The sequence below is a fragment of the Atheta coriaria genome, unplaced genomic scaffold (genome assembly GCF_025399875.1).
Source record: "Atheta coriaria isolate IRGN ID8LTWV9N9 unplaced genomic scaffold, Caltech_Dcor_3.1 hic_scaffold_1_pilon, whole genome shotgun sequence".
Taxonomy (NCBI): domain Eukaryota; kingdom Metazoa; phylum Arthropoda; class Insecta; order Coleoptera; family Staphylinidae; genus Dalotia; species Dalotia coriaria.
In genome coordinates, this window is record NW_027045443.1 from 377,656 (window position 1) to 393,159 (window position 15,504).

A 15,504-nucleotide genomic window follows, 5' to 3' on the forward strand; every position below is an offset into this window, starting at 1 on the left:
CTGCTGCTGGTGCGGCTGGTGTGTCGCGTCACACGCGCGCTCCGTTCGTGCGCGCGTTTCGATTCCTCGCCAAATCGTTCGCGTCCACCAGCCGCAGTAAACTACTTCGCGCGCGCTCCGCCGCACCGATTTGCACGCACCAATTCTGCGAGGCGGCTTTTCGAAATAAGGATATCATTTGATACAGCGCGGTGCGTTTGAGTGAATTGCGTCAAACTTTTTACCAGTGCACCAAATCAATTCCGAAGCAAAACACTTCAAAAGTAAGTATTGTCAGTCGATAAAAAATACAAAATACACAACGACAACTTATTTTATGCGATAAATTATCCTTGAAACTAATACTACACCTGGCTAAAATTAGATATGATCTCATCGGCGGGTTTTTTTTGTTCGTTTAGTGTAAACACAAATTGCAAACGCGTTTCCTTCTGTCGTTGGCCAATATAATTAAAAACGCAAATATGCTTCATTCGCGAAATGCGCAAAACTCGACATACATTCGACTACCACACACGCGTCTACACTAACAATTTAGACTAGTGTGGTCACGACAGGATCGACATGTTTGCAATAAAATATATAAACTATTACGCAAGCTGAACTTGTTGTTTGTTGGATTCACGTCACGCCGCGACAACTACGTTTCAACCAAATATAGAAAAACAAAATAAACAATTTAAACAAGAAAATTTCACAGAAAATTAATTAAACGAAGAGCATTTACTTGGAAATGTCAAACGTTAATTCAATTCGATTTTCCTGGTAATCACGCGAAGACGAGAAAAGAAAAAAGCGCAAATCAGATCAAGGTTGCGCCATTTTACTCTTAGGTGTTGACGTATCATTGTGTTTTATACGTTGGCCAGCTATTAAATTACGTCCTATTAAAAGATCTACCTGAACTTTACCGTCCGGCGTCGTTAAATCACGCAAAAATACAAAATAAAAGGTAAAAAAAATCTTGGCGGTGATTCAATTAAATATTACGTAATTTCTAATAATGATGAGACATCAGATATTACGAATATTAAAATATAAATGTAAGGATTTTTCTGAAAATCATAAGCGCGAAGGCGAGCGGATATTCTATATAAATAAATTGTGTGCTCGTGGTGCCCGCCTCGGCGGCGCGTTTATTTGATGAAAATTCAGGTTAAAGTCGTTAATCTTAATTATGGCAGTGCGGAAATTGCTGTCCATCGGCGATCGCGTAATCCGCGATGTATTAACTTATCGACACTGCGCCTGCAACGCCAGGCGCCAGATGTTCGGAAGCCGCACGACGAAATTGTTTATTTCGAGCGCACACTCGCAGCCACAGTCCGTAATTGCAGCGTGACCGATTAGAGGCGAATTAATTGCTTAATCTTTGCTCCGGTCGAGCGAAGATGCCGGCGTGATTGGCGTCGTTAACAAGTTAATCATGCAGTCGAAATGAGTGTCGGCAGACATTCGAAATTTGTTTATAGCGTTTATAGCGGTCAAACCTTGAGCGCTATTTTAAATGTCTCGCACGGCGCGCCAAAACAGAAAACCGAGAGTTGCGATCTGGACGCGAATTTTGAACATTTTGTGTCATCACGTGTGCCGCTTGCACCACATCACATCATGACGTTTGTTGAGATGTGTGCAACTTGTGGCGAAGACATGATGCGAGCTTTTTGTCGGCGTGCGATCGATGAAAGCGTCGAAGCAAGACGCGTAGCCGTGAAGCGGGCGTCACGTCGCCTCGACGACTAAAAGAGATATTTGGGTCAAGTTCTTCCGACATTGACATATAAAACATGCAATGCTCTTTATGGCATGTGACATTGCTAATATTCGAGTTGGAGTGTTTGTAAACACTCCACATCGAAACAAAAAAAAACTTCAATGTGGAAAAATCACTGATTAAGCTGAAAGCGCGATGGAAGTTAAAGGAAGTTACCTTGTTCATTTCACGGCTGCGTTAAAGATCAGGTATACGATTTACCTACGCAAATCGCGCGTTTTTGTTGCGTCGGCAATGGCGGAAACGCTGACGCAGCGGCGGGGCTCACCTTCTTCGCTTCGCGCTGGATTTGTTGAATTCGCGCTGGTCGCGCAGCAGCAAAACGAAAATAATGCGAAACGAATTCGTGCGATCATCGCGCTGACGTAATTGTATCGTGCACAAATATGGGTGGGTGCGCTTGCACGTGGTACACAACACAAGTCTGCTGGGTTCTAGGTCATCATCGGCAATAAACTGAATTCATCGAATCATCCATTCCACTGCGACCAAACTCAATCTAAAGTCAATAGTCATGCATGAAAGTCGAAAAAAAAAACTTCCTGCACGTTTAATTAGCCGCTTGATATGCCGTTTTATATGATCGAAAACGATTTCCGAACGACTTGTTGTTGAACGTGCGCGGCGATTATTTTGCACCACACGAAATTGGACTTGCTGGTTTTAGAACCGGCGCGAAACCTGGACGCCTGCCAACGCATTGGCAAAATTGTGGGGCGTTGATTCATCGAACGCAAAAATTGCACCGACGCGCGGTTATAATTAGCCAGATAAATCGTTTCGTAATTGTGCTAAATACGCCATGGAATTTCAGCGCGCATTGCAAAGCCTGACATTAACATATCCACTGTTATACTTTCAGAACACCAGAATCAGAAAAAATGCCGGTGTTAAAAACGTTTTGCTGTTGTTCTTCACTGCGCACGGGCAGTATTGTCGCTGGAATAGCCGCGATCATACTCGCGATTATTGGTATCATCATCATCGCGACAGTTAACGTCGATCTACGCACAATCATCATCGACGAATTACCAAAATGGATCGTAAAGATCATTGTGTTGATCAATTTTGCGATGACGATCTTAATATCAATACTGTTGTTAATCGGCATATTAAACGTAAGTTTCATCATCATCATTTTATTCATAAAATGAATAAAATTTCAAATTTTAGCGAAATATGTGGCTCTTGTTACCATTTGTCGTGTGTGGTCTTATGCTGGCCATAGGTCTCTTGGTATCAGTTCTGTACACCTCGATAAACTTCTTTATTGATGGTTTTGTTATTCACGGCTGCATATTTTTGATTCTTGGATTGATCACGTTCGGTAAGAATAAAAAACAACGCACCACAATTTTCTCCGATTTTTAAAATGATGTTTTTTGTAGTGATTTACGTCTACATGTGGCTAGTTACCTACAGTTTCTTCCAAATCGTGAAAGAAGAATACGACACACGCGCCGCGTACAAAAAAGCCCCCTACAGAAGGCAATATTAAAACTTCTATCGAAGATAAACAAAGTCTGATTTAATCTTATTACCAAAAAATAATTGTAATCAACTGCGACTAACATCCAGTAATGTATCGATTATTTTCTATCGATTTAACGTAATTTATTGCAAAGTTGCCATTGATGTGCCATCTACGAGTACTTATAACACGTTTCTGTTGCTCTCTACTGAAGTCATTTCTATCACATTGAATCTTTCAGTTGTTCGATGAGGTTTTACGTACGTGTGTGTTCAGAGCGCATCGAAGTTGTGAATGTGTGCAACTTACTTATTTTTGTAATTGACTAGTATCTATAAACCTACTTGTATTTGTTACTAATGTATCAATGTTGTTAATAAAAACTCACAGACTATGGGATTATTATAAGTAAGTAAACTATGGAATAAAAATTAGACAGATACATTGTATCAAAGATCATTGGGTTCTTCAGGGTCGTAATCGATTGTAGCGTCGGGTATACCATGAATTCTCACGCGGTACAGACAGGTGTATTCGGTGTTGCCGTAGTTTGAATGGATGCGCAGCTCGACCATCTCCACAGGATAAGTTACTTTCTGTATTAAAAAGTATTGACTTGAATCCAGGGTGATGTCATAAATGAAGCGCCCGTAGTATAATTTGGGTCTTGTCCTTTGCATGTCTTCGTTTATGCCCTGGAAGTGGTGGTAGGTTAATAAATGAGTTTCTACTCATGGGATTTGAAGAAATTAAGCAGATTTACAAAAAGACTGAACTCCTTCGGTGTTGATTTCAATTCGTACGACGTAAAGTCCCTGGAGATGTGGTCGATGGTAATCCCGGTGACTTGGATAGGTACGGAGAGTTGAATGACCACACCACCAACTTGTCCTTTGAACGCCCAGCAATTGCCAGGTAGTAATGTACGCTGTTTGGGTAAACAAACAAATTAAACTTGTTTTTTTCTTTCAGTTTTATAAATAGGTGGGACTTACCTGAAGAATCATCTCAGGACCCTTTTCTTTTGAACAGAGGGTCATGCCTAGGAAGGTCACCTCGTTTGTGTCACGATAATTCTGTGTTTTCAAGGTGGTTACTATCTCGGCTCCTGCTGATTCCAGCGCGTAGTCTACCAACTCTTCCAATTCGTCTATGTCGGTGTTAGATTCATGTTCATGTTCACTTTCAATTATTTGCTCATTTTCAGGTGGACTTTCGTCTCCACAATTGGGAATACCTTCAACTTCTTTTTCAGGTGTCTCGGGTTCTGTTATTGTTGCAATCGCGGTTGTATATTCTTCGGATACAGAAAATGTTTTGGAACTGGGTTCACCTTCACTCTCTCTTTCACCTTCAATGACAGTCTTACCTGAATAAATCAAAGAATATTGTAACTTTGTTCAGGTGTAGACATATTTTTTTGGGGTATACCTTCATTCAGTTGTTTAATACTGCCCAACATATCAGTCATTTTGGTATAGACATCTTCAATATCTTTCTTCGCGGTGTGCAACTGCGCAACTGAAAGTTTCACACCTTCAACCTGATCTTTAACGTAGCTCATATTATAAAAATCTAGTGTCTCACCACCAAGAAACCCATACTTGCGTGTCACGGCTATGAAAACGACTGCAATAGCTACCCGAAAGGTCAACTTAATTAATCTCCTATTCAAAGAGGATCAATTGAAGGTACGTACATAATGCAACAATAGTAATGGTATACTTGCTAATTCCACCTGACTCGTAGTGTGGAGTGTTTACAGGCTGTAGAGACCCATCACCACCCGGGGTACCTGGAGTACCCACAGGTCTACACAGGTAAAATGATGATCGTGCTGATAAATGTTCTGATCGCCGACTGAGTGATCTTTCGGGGGTACCACGAGCATCTGGTTCCGGTGATGTGGATAACACGGAACCAGATCTACTTCCTATCAACGCCAAAGATGACCCAGTCGCACTTGACTCCGCACTGTCGCGAATATCTCGAGTGGATCTTCTTCCTTTGCAACCGATAACAAAGAATCAATGATGACAGTGATGAAAACAGATGGTATTCCTACCAGTTAATCTCCTGGATATCATTCTTCTTTTGAATTCTACCGCTTTCCACTCCTAACAGACATCTCATCCTTGCAATTAAAACATCATTCATCACTGACATTCAATTGACACATTGACAATGACAGAATGATACAACAGATTCGGCCAAAAAAATATTGTATTTATTTCATTGTAAATGTCGAAATCACTTCCCAAAAGTGGACCTGCGCAATTCCTACTTCAAATTGTGCTTCTTCTCGGCTTGTTTCTTGTGTTGTATAGTGGGATCACTCAGTGGACAATGCGTCCTCTTTCCTGGTTTGGTCACGGCGTGTGCTTTGTTAGCACAGGTTTCTTTGTGCAACTTCTCGCACCTGGTGAGGGATTTCTCTCCAATCACATCCCGGGAATAAGTCTTGACCACCTTATCGATGGGAACAGTATTGTAACCATTCTCGATAGCAAGATCCTTCACTTGCTTCGCGTACTCCATGTAGTTCTTATCGTCCTGCTCGTTTTTCTTACGGATGGCACGTGCCTCCGCCTGGGCATCGATTGCCAGACGTTCCGTCTTCAATTTCATTTCGGATCTGAAATCATTCAAGAGCGTTGCTCGCATGTCATCAGCTTTCTTCTTCAGCCTCTGATGGAATTGTTTATCTTCATCCACACGCTTGAACCGGTTGAGGACGTTCCACCTCTCCACTTCTTCACTGCGCTTTCTATCTGCTTCCTTTTTCTCCATGGCTTCATTTTGGATATCAATGCGTTCCTGTCTGAAGCGGATTTCCTTCTCACGCTGCTCCTCCTGGCGTTCTTGATCCCTGAAATGAATAAGGTTTTAGGTAGTTACACTAAATAATTGCCAATGAAGAAATATCTTACTCTTGGTTAAACTTGGCCATTCCCTTGTCATATATCAGTTGCATCTCTGCTTCACGCTTCAGCTGCATGCTATTGTCATAAGTGCTGAGCCCTTTCGCAATTCGCTTCTCCTGTGCTTCCTTTGATTTCTGCTTCAGTAGTATACGAATGCGATCCTTGCTCTTCTCCATAATCTGCGTCATCACCTCACGGTTTCGGTCATCCATCTTGATCTTTGCACGTTCCTGTTCCTGTGTGGTCAGGAAGAACTCCACGGATTCGCGGAGTTGTCTACGGCCTTCTGCTACTCTCTTCAATCGTGCATCTTCGATGCGGCCGGCTTCATGCTTCGCGCGTACCTGATCAGAGAGCTCTTCTTCAATCTTATCCTCACGCTGCTGTTTGATTGCTGTCTTCACAGCTACCACTCTGAAAACAAACAAAAAAGGGAAAATATGTAATCTGAAGATAATAAAACGTGGAATTGATTACTGTTTCATTAGATCCGCAGCGTATGCTTTGTTCTTCTTGAACAACATTTTCTTCTTCTCGGTTTGTTCCTCCTTGAACTTCTCCACGTCCTCCAACATCACTGCAACTTCTTCTTTAATAAGCTTTTCCTTCTGATCCCTGAGTATCTTCGCGAAATCTTTCTGTTTTTCCCGTTCATGTAGAACTTCACTGAAGAGATATGCTGATCCCAACGTTTTGGGAAAGTCCTGCCGTTGAAGCATCTTCTGCCTCACCTCACTGACATACATATCCCTTTCAGCTTCCTGCTCTTTCTTCACAGTCAGAAATTTGACGAGATTCTGGTCGTTCTGCTGATGTAGTCTTGCTTCCAACTCAGCTTGTCTTACTGCATGTTGATGCTGGATGGAATCGGTCCAGTCCTTGGTCATATCCTCCGAGCATTGCCTAACTTTGGCGAGTCTGTCGGCTTCCACCTGCAGTTCGGCCTCCAGGCGTTCATTACGCGTTAAATGCGCTTTGATTGCCCCCATTCTCTCCGAGGTCATGTGTAGTTCTTTGATGCGCTCTGAAACTTTCGTTTCTTGGAGTTTTTTCCCTTCGGGAATTCGCCATTTTGTCATCATGGTGGAAATTATAAAATTGAATTGTTCAGCAACAGAAATGTGTAGAGGTGTGTAAAAAAGTGTATACGGCCGGTAGGGAATGAAATACTTTGTGAGTTGATGGATCAATCAACAAAGTTGAGTTGCCAAGCGCTGAAAATTGTTTCATCAACAAAAACTACGTTGCTAAGAGACGCAGTGGGAATTTGTTTCGGGCGCAGCGTGATTGTAATGTTATCCGTCCTAATTGCATGAATTACATCAAGTAGTCACTGCAATTGACGATAATAACATCTCAAATAGCTGCATAGTGTTTATATTACGATTAGATAAAGCTTGAAGCGTGCATTAGCGCTAATTATACATCAACATTTAAACGCGTTGCATTGGTATTGTCACGTGAGTTTCGAGCACAACACGCAGGCGCCGCTAGAAACTCACGGGGCTAACCTCACAATCGATGTATCAAGTGTCATGTCATCGTAATCAGTCGATAAACATTTGCAGGCACATGCACTGACTTCAGCCGCGATTATTTAATTAAAAGTGGCTCGCCAACGCACGTAAATCATCATGAAAATATGGCTGGTGGTGTTGCACATTGTTCTGGTCGGTTGCTCCGTCTGGGCCACCAATTATCAGGACAATGAGTTCGCCGAATTCGAAGAGTTCGACGCTGACGAGAACTTCGTCGACGCAAGAAGCAACGAGAAAATCGCCACTGATGACGAACCAGGCGACATTTTCATCTCGCCGGACGACGAGGACGACGACGTGGTGATCACCAGCGACGATGATTCAGAATTCGAGCATTTTCAAGACACCGAAGAGTTCGAGGGCTTCAATGAACGCGAGGAGAAGGTGGAAGCAGAGCCAAAAATCACCATTACCAAGGTACCCATCCACTTCCGGGCGAATTGGGACAGCTACTGGCTGGAGATCCTCATGATTGCTGGTTTGGTAGTGTATTTCATCAATTTCATCACTGGTAAATCCAAGAATACAATGCTGGCGAATACATGGTTTCAAAATCACAAACAACTACTCGAGGACAACTTCTCACTGGTAGGTGACGATGGCAACTTGGAACACAGCCGAGAATCCGGCGGTTTAGTCAAAGAATCAGAGAATATCTTCACTCTCTGGTGCAGTGGCCGAACCTGCTGTGAAGGCATGCTGGTTGAGTTAAAATTACTCAAAAGGCAAGACCTGGTTGCTGTGTTAGCTGGCATGATGCGACCTGCACTGGATCAGATCCATATTAAGATCACAATGGACGTTGACGCGATGGACACGTTCGTCTTCTGCGTGGCGAGCAAGAAAACCGCTGTGCATTTATCCAAGGACATGGCCGATATCAGCGTGTATTGTCCAGAGCGTAAGCCAGGCGAGAAGTTTAATATCCCGTCGAGCTTCCTTGTGATGAGCGAGATCGCCGAGGCGACGTCCGCGGTGCTCGACTCGAAAATGGTTGCCATATTAAATAAGTACACCGATTTGGTGGATTACGTCCACATCTCCGATCAGTATTCCGGGCCGAAACAGACCGAGGATACTGGTGCGCTAAAATTACCTGACGTTAAGAGGGTAAATGATTATTCACAATTTATTCCCCAAAAAAATCTCACTTGTATTGTTTTTCGACATCAGTTTTTTATTTAGCAGCACGTATTTGATGTTTCATTTGCAATTTGCAGGTTTTATTGTTTGGTTTTAATGTACCTATCAAAGGAATGCAGCTGGAGCAGGCCATGGACCAGCTGAAACCCCTGATGGTTTTGGTTTTCTACTGCATGGAGAAAATGAAGCGTTATCGTTTATCTAAAGAGGGTACTATACTTTTTCCTGCTGTGTTTCTTGTGTTTATTTCTTGTTTAATTGAATGACAGGTAAAACCAAGGCGGATAAAAACCGTCAACGCGTCGAAGAGGCTTTCCTGAAATCCACACACGCCGCACGCGCTGAAGCAGCCGCCGCCCGTCGTGAAGAAAAACGCCGCCAAGAAAAAGAAAAAGTAATGGCCGAAGACGACCCGGAGCGTCAGCGCCGTTACGAAGAGCGCGAGCAGAAACGTCTCGCTAAGAAACGCGCTCCTAAAATGAAACAATTAAAAGTCAAAGCATTGTAGGCAGCTCTACAATGTTTATCTTTGCGACGCAGTTGTGTTCCCTGCATAAAAGTACCTCATACACTTCCCTCATTGATCATTTATAATTATTTATCATGCGTTACGTGATAATAGTCGCTCGTGGAATGTTTTTCTGATTTCGGTGTGTATACGGCGTTTTTATTTCCTTATTAAATCGAGTCATGTCTATCTAAGCAATAAAATTCATGTGAAACATGCCAAAAGATTGATATAGCTATGTTTGCGCAGTTTTTGCCTTTTGTTGATATCTGACGAGTACAATAAACGAACAGACTGGTCTTAACTGGTAGTAATCAGAGTATACAAACGAATATGTTTTATTACAATTGTATAGATATCTATATAGTGTACAATATAAATAATATATATGTATGTATGTCAAATATGAATAGAATAGGGTTAGTTTGTTACAGGTGGAAGTCCACGTGGAGTTTCCAGCTCGGTGTCACCCTCTGCGAGGAGTTTTTGATTCAAATCAATGACCGTACGACAGAAGTTTTGATCCTGGATGTCGACAAAGTCGGCGATGATGACGTTAACACCCCGTGCGCCCGGGGTTTGTTCTTTTACCCAGTGGAGCTTCTTGGAGAGCAGCTGTAACCCGCTGAACTTCTTTAAATTACCAGCTGTAGACACACAAAAAGGTAAAAACAAGTTTTTGATTTTTTTTTTTGATAAAAACACTTACTAAACAAATTTGTAAGTATTGTTTTCGCCACTGGCGTTAAGATAAACTGGCTCACATATCCCACATTATTATTTCGCGTCCTCAGGTTCTCAGTGAGAATCTCACATAGAATATCCGGGTTGGTGGTGTCCGGCCATGGAGTCGGATAGGCGCTGGACGGGAAAAAGTTGTACTTTAAGGCTTGGCTGTTGCGATACACCATAATCACCTAGGAAAACGCATTAAAACATCGTTACACTTGCTTATAGTCCGTTATAAATAGACTATACGACTTACTTGATATTGGTTATCGTTCATATAATTCATGGTCAAATTGTTCATGTAGCTGGAAGTCGTTTGTACGATTTTATCCTTCAGACTGTCGTAAAAGATGGTCGCCAGGGTGTCGTGATCGTTTGTCGTCACCGAATAGAAATGCTGACAGTCAATTATCACAACCTACACATTAAAACATACAAAAATTAATAATTTGACTTCAAAATGGCGAATTTTAATAAATTTTATTGAATTTTACCTCTTTTGGATGAGCAAATAGGAACTGTTGAATTTGCGCCAGGACTTCTTTCAATGGAGGGCCGTACAAACCGTGCACAATGTAAAAATCACGCACGTTGTCTTTGGACACACGTGTGGCGATCCGCAGATCAAAATAGCGCACACCAGCTTCAAGTTGTTGCAAAACATTAAAGTCCTGTGCTTTTGACCATCTACTGGTCACCCACTTAACAATAATACCCAACCACTTTAATTTCTTTAAAATACTGTCCAAATCTGGCGCCCAGTCGGAATGCTCGTTGATTGGCCATGTTCCACTGTCATGTGAACCTGCTCACACAAAACAAAGTTTAAAAAATTTAATTTAAACAGAAAAAAATCATTTACCTGGTATAGCAAGGTGTATAATAGGAAGACGTCGCAATTCTTCCGGCATACACGACATCCACGACGATAAATCCTCGGAAAACCTGCAATTCTCCGTTTTCGACGAGTTTAACGTCTTGGCACTATTCTGCCGCAGCACATCATCGCTGTTAATCAGTTTATCTTCCATGTTCTATCACCTGTGCCATCGAGGGTAGTCCCGCGTCCTGCAGCTCGCCAGCTCTCCTGGAAACACAATGATCGTGAAAATTGGTGGAGGCGCCGGTCACGCCGGTGCATCCGGATGGCGAATCGATTCGCGGGGGATCCGTCGGCGCCCACGAGCAGCGAATCGCGTCGATAGCAACGGCGGCGGCGGCGGCAAGGACGCAACGACGCTATTAGGGACGCATCGTGGTGCACAAAGCAACGGGGGCGGTATTGTGTGTGGGCTCGTCACAATACAAACACACGCATTCACCACCAGCAGCGTGTGTGTGTGGGTTAAATCGTGCGCTAAGCTCTTTTTTTTGATTCAATGCGAAGCCAAACAAATGCCGATTCAGGTTACGATTGCGATTCGTGGTCAAGGACTTCCTGTGATTACATGACCTCTGCGACTAATACGACTGCTACTCTGTTAAATCAATGGATTTCTAATTTTGCAAAACCCCCAAAACTTCCTTTGTTTCACAGAACGGAAAAAAATTACATAAATCATTTCGATTGAAATGCGGCAATACCATCTAGTAAATTACATTTAAAACGCAAATATATTTCGGTATTTCATCGAAACAACGATAAAAATTCATAAAAATATTAAATTTCTAGAGTTTTCAATTGTCACTACACATTTGGATGATGTACGAACCCTAAAAGCGTTAACAACAACTAGTTTGACCCGAATTTGCGTACATTATCGCGAATTTGTTATAACACCCACGGATAATATTGCATTATTTGTGACTACATTGGCTCAGCTTACGTAGATGATGACATATCACATTACGATTACATTCTCCACTGAATCGAGTCAACAAATGATAAAATGCGCTCGAATTTCGTGAGTGCCACCAATACACAAATACACAATCCACACCATGACCGGTTTCGAAACAAAAACAAACAAACTTTTTTACAGTCCAAAACCTGACCAGCATTTAAAAAAAAAAACATCAGGTAATTTTAATAGGATTAATCACGCCATATACTATTTATAATTAATTGCAAGATGCGATAAGGAACAGGTGTTGAGTGCAACTTCCGCCCACAGATGATAATTATAATTATAAATAGGAGGAAAGGCGGATATAATCTAAAAATGTACGCGAATCTCAATGACAAGCGGAAATGGCCGCAGGTGAAACATAGAAAGACTAGAAAGATATTCTTGCTGTGGTAAGCTTAAAGTTACATCAGTAGACTTAGACGGAACAAATCCCAGCGTGTGGTTCACGGTCAAAATGGTCACAATTATGAAATTTCAATCAATACAGTGCGTCTGTTTCGCATTAATTAATGATGAGTGATGAACTCGGGAATAATTTGGCTGGATGCCACAGAGTGCACTTACGCGTGCATCAGGTTCAACACGTGTACAAAATTCAACGTGTAATTAACGCGTTGTCAAGACACAGGCGAGAAAAAGTTTCGTGTGTATGTGATGTTGGACACTTGGTGAAGTCGGGGCGCGCCGTGCATATAAATAAACAAATCAGAAGCGAGCCGCTTTCCAGTCCAGTCCAGTAAGCGCGCGCCGAGTAGATAGCGATAGTTTAAGGCCGCCCGACCGGCGCACTAGCGACGACAACGTACGCTCAGCTGTTGGCTTAACTTTAACTCAGTACAGGGAAAACCGTCGCGCGAGCCTCCTCAGTGTGTTACACACACTGTAATCACCACCGCGGTTATCGCTTATCTTATCACCAGCGAGGACTTACACGCACACTCACCGCACGGCGTCAGCCTGCTTGCTTTCTTTCCGTACGTATTTGTGTGCAGGACAGCGCTGATCCGTCTCAGTCATCTTCTGCGATTTACTCGACGACATTCTGGCTACCGAAATTAGGTATCGCATTGGTATGCACCGCATATTGATCGATTCAATTGTGCATACCAGCTCGGATCACTTCGAATAGTGCCAAGAGAAAGAAAAGCGTTTAAAACTTACAAAATTGTTAAGTCAACATGGCGCATAACAACAAACAAGGTGAGCGATTAAGTGAAATACAAAGATTGAAATTGAAAGTGCTTGTAATTTGTAAGTGAATGTTATTATGAGTTATGAGTACTTACAGACGTGTATTACGTGTATGACTGGCGCACAAATTATAACAATTAATAACAGTCGTGGGTCGCTTCGGGAGGAAACATGCACGCGATCCGCACGCTCGTCCTTTTTATGTACACGCGCAAGATTTGCAAATTATCGGAATAATTTCCCCTTATCAGCGGCGTGTTTAAAATTAAATTATTTGCTATTTTTGGAATGCAAAACAACTTATGTCCGTATCTTCTTGTTTTTCGATTGTATCTTCGATTTTGAACTTTGAGGTGCTTAAATTTCACCCAAAACACACCCCCATCGAGTGTTGTTATCAAAATTATTTTTAGACGCGTAGATTTTCATTGTTGTGGACTTTGTGCGGCACGATTGTTGTTAATTGCTAACGGTAATGTCCTTTGCAGTACACCGTGACCTCAAGCAAGGACATCTGGGACGCTTGCTGGTCGCCACTGTGGGTTTACCTGGCCGAGGCAAGAGTTTACTCGCACGACGCATTTGCAGATATCTAAACTACACCCGAAACAATTGTAAAGGTATTTATTTAGTAAACATTAACAGTAATGTAAGCAATGAGTCTGATTTTTAATGTTGTTTACAGTTTTCGATATCAGTGAGTATCGGCGTAAACATTACGACCACTACGATTCGCACGAAATGTTCAAAGAGGACAATCGCCCCGCTTGGGAAGTGCGTCAGTTGAGTTTCCAGGAAGCCTTGAACGACGCCGTTGACTGGCTGTTGGAGGACGACCGGTGTGCGAATTCTGCAATTGACTTGAATTGTATTCAAGTGGCGATTCTTGATGGGCCCAACGTATGTCGGCGTCAACGTCAGATTATTCTTGATCAAACACACGCGGCTGGTGTACAATTACTCTTCATTGAATGTGTCTGTGAAGATTCACTATTATTAGAGATGCATTTTAAGTCTATTCTTGCACATTCGGTGGATTACCGCCATATGCCTATCGAAATGGCGCTGGAGGACCTTCGGGCAAAGATGGATCACTATGAAGAGCAGTATGAGACACCTTCGATTGGTCAACGCGCGGAAAACGCTTGTTCTACTGTTAAACTCCTTGATGATGGTTATGGCGGAGTATTAGCGCATGGTGTCACTGGCGTACAGTGTCTTATTTTAGGATACATTGCTACTCCCAAACCTTTACAGCAAACTCTTTATTTCAGTCGAGTAAGACACAGACATGCTAATAAAACGCATTAAAAGTTTATATAAAAACTTTTTTAAATATTTACAGCACGGGGAAAGCGAATTCAACGTTTTGGGACGAATTGGTGGTGATGCAGGTCTGTCCCCACGTGGTGCAAAATACGCCGAGGTGTTATCCAACCACCTGAAAGCCCTAAACCTTCAAAATCTACAAATCTGGACTTCGACACTAAAACGCACGAAAGCCACAGTCGCGCATATGAACGTCCCAAAGAAACACTTCCATGCTTTGGACGAACTCTACTCCGGTCAATGCGAGGCCTGCTCTTATGAAGAGCTGCTAGAGTTACATCCGAAAGAATTAGCTATGCGTGACGCTGATAAACTACAATATCGCTACCCACAGGGTGAATCCTACGTGGATGTCATGACACGTCTCATGCCAGTCTTGCAACAGTTAGAAACCGAGAATAATGTGTTGGTGGTCGGTCATCAAGCAGTATTGCGTTGTGTCCTGGCGTATTTCCTCGGCACACCAGCGGAGGACATTCCCTACATGAAAGTCCCGCTGCACACGTTAATTAAATTAACATTACGTGGGTATGAGTATACAATGGAGACGGTGAAGATGCCTGTGGATTGTGTGGATACTAACAGGTGTAAACCGATGAATTGTGATGTTACGAGGAGTAAGGACGAAGTCCTGAAAACAATCCCGCAACATTTCGACTCGTTGGTGCAATTGTAAAAGATTGCTTGGTTTGATTCCCATTTGGTAACTTCTATTGAAGCAAAATTGACGGATTTTATAAGCAGAACGTATTTTTATATGAAATCTATCTGTAGTTATGTATTGTTATACATGTAAATAGTTCTAAACGCTCGTTATACTTATTTATACAACTATTTATAGAACTGAGTAAATTCTCTTCTGCAGATAAGCGTGATTGTTTGAAATTGAGATTAACTTACCAAATAGACGCCGTGCTATTAATTTGCTAGCAATTTATTTGGTTTTGCTGCATGCGTAGGATGAATTTTGGCGTTTTTTTGATTCGAATGCGGTTTGCGCAAAAGCATTGCATGTGTTGTTGCAGATCTCGTCGCGCTGGGCGGTTG

The 15,504-nt window shown here is 42.3% G+C and overlaps 6 protein-coding genes across 7 annotated transcripts; 3 read left to right on the forward strand and 3 right to left on the reverse strand.

Annotated features, from left to right (window-relative positions):
- Positions 1-64: 64 nt before the first annotated feature.
- On the forward strand, positions 65-3,639 carry LOC135795511 (uncharacterized). Its single transcript, XM_065307248.1, has 4 exons — positions 65-263; positions 2,637-2,892; positions 2,948-3,101; positions 3,163-3,639. Exons 2-4 carry the CDS (start codon positions 2,656-2,658, stop codon positions 3,270-3,272), a joined length of 501 nt encoding a protein of 166 aa, XP_065163320.1. The 5' UTR covers positions 65-263; positions 2,637-2,655; the 3' UTR covers positions 3,273-3,639.
- LOC135795022 (uncharacterized) lies at positions 3,500-5,474 on the reverse strand. Its single transcript, XM_065306610.1, has 6 exons — positions 5,311-5,474; positions 4,945-5,250; positions 4,677-4,883; positions 4,241-4,614; positions 4,009-4,173; positions 3,500-3,940 (listed from the first exon to the last, which is right to left on the reverse strand). The coding sequence occupies exons 1-6, from the start codon at positions 5,330-5,332 to the stop codon at positions 3,695-3,697; spliced, it is 1,320 nt and encodes a 439-aa protein (XP_065162682.1). The 5' UTR covers positions 5,333-5,474; the 3' UTR covers positions 3,500-3,694.
- Positions 5,451-7,369, reverse strand: LOC135794949 (trichohyalin-like). The gene is made up of 3 exons (XM_065306496.1): positions 6,647-7,369; positions 6,176-6,583; positions 5,451-6,114 (listed from the first exon to the last, which is right to left on the reverse strand). Exons 1-3 carry the CDS (start codon positions 7,249-7,251, stop codon positions 5,526-5,528), a joined length of 1,602 nt encoding a protein of 533 aa, XP_065162568.1. The 5' UTR covers positions 7,252-7,369; the 3' UTR covers positions 5,451-5,525.
- Positions 7,370-7,667: 298 nt separating this feature from the next.
- LOC135796986 (PAT complex subunit CCDC47) lies at positions 7,668-9,662 on the forward strand. The gene is made up of 3 exons (XM_065309134.1): positions 7,668-8,817; positions 8,928-9,060; positions 9,120-9,662. Exons 1-3 carry the CDS (start codon positions 7,804-7,806, stop codon positions 9,356-9,358), a joined length of 1,386 nt encoding a protein of 461 aa, XP_065165206.1. The 5' UTR covers positions 7,668-7,803; the 3' UTR covers positions 9,359-9,662.
- An 18-nt stretch (positions 9,663-9,680) lies between these two features.
- On the reverse strand, positions 9,681-15,497 carry LOC135797002 (PI-PLC X domain-containing protein 3). 2 transcript variants are annotated; one of them, XM_065309168.1, is made up of 6 exons: positions 15,358-15,497; positions 10,950-11,174; positions 10,582-10,892; positions 10,344-10,505; positions 10,068-10,275; positions 9,681-10,005 (listed from the first exon to the last, which is right to left on the reverse strand). In XM_065309168.1, exons 2-6 carry the CDS (start codon positions 11,116-11,118, stop codon positions 9,779-9,781), a joined length of 1,077 nt encoding a protein of 358 aa, XP_065165240.1. In that variant the 5' UTR covers positions 11,119-11,174; positions 15,358-15,497; the 3' UTR covers positions 9,681-9,778. The 2 variants fall into 2 exon arrangements, with proteins under 2 accessions (XP_065165240.1, XP_065165231.1); XM_065309159.1 differs by lacking the exon at positions 15,358-15,497 and adding an exon at positions 13,224-13,396.
- On the forward strand, positions 12,652-15,326 carry LOC135796976 (6-phosphofructo-2-kinase/fructose-2,6-bisphosphatase-like). Its single transcript, XM_065309122.1, has 4 exons — positions 12,652-13,137; positions 13,617-13,748; positions 13,814-14,406; positions 14,474-15,326. Exons 1-4 carry the CDS (start codon positions 13,116-13,118, stop codon positions 15,131-15,133), a joined length of 1,407 nt encoding a protein of 468 aa, XP_065165194.1. The 5' UTR covers positions 12,652-13,115; the 3' UTR covers positions 15,134-15,326.
- Positions 15,498-15,504: the final 7 nt, after the last annotated feature.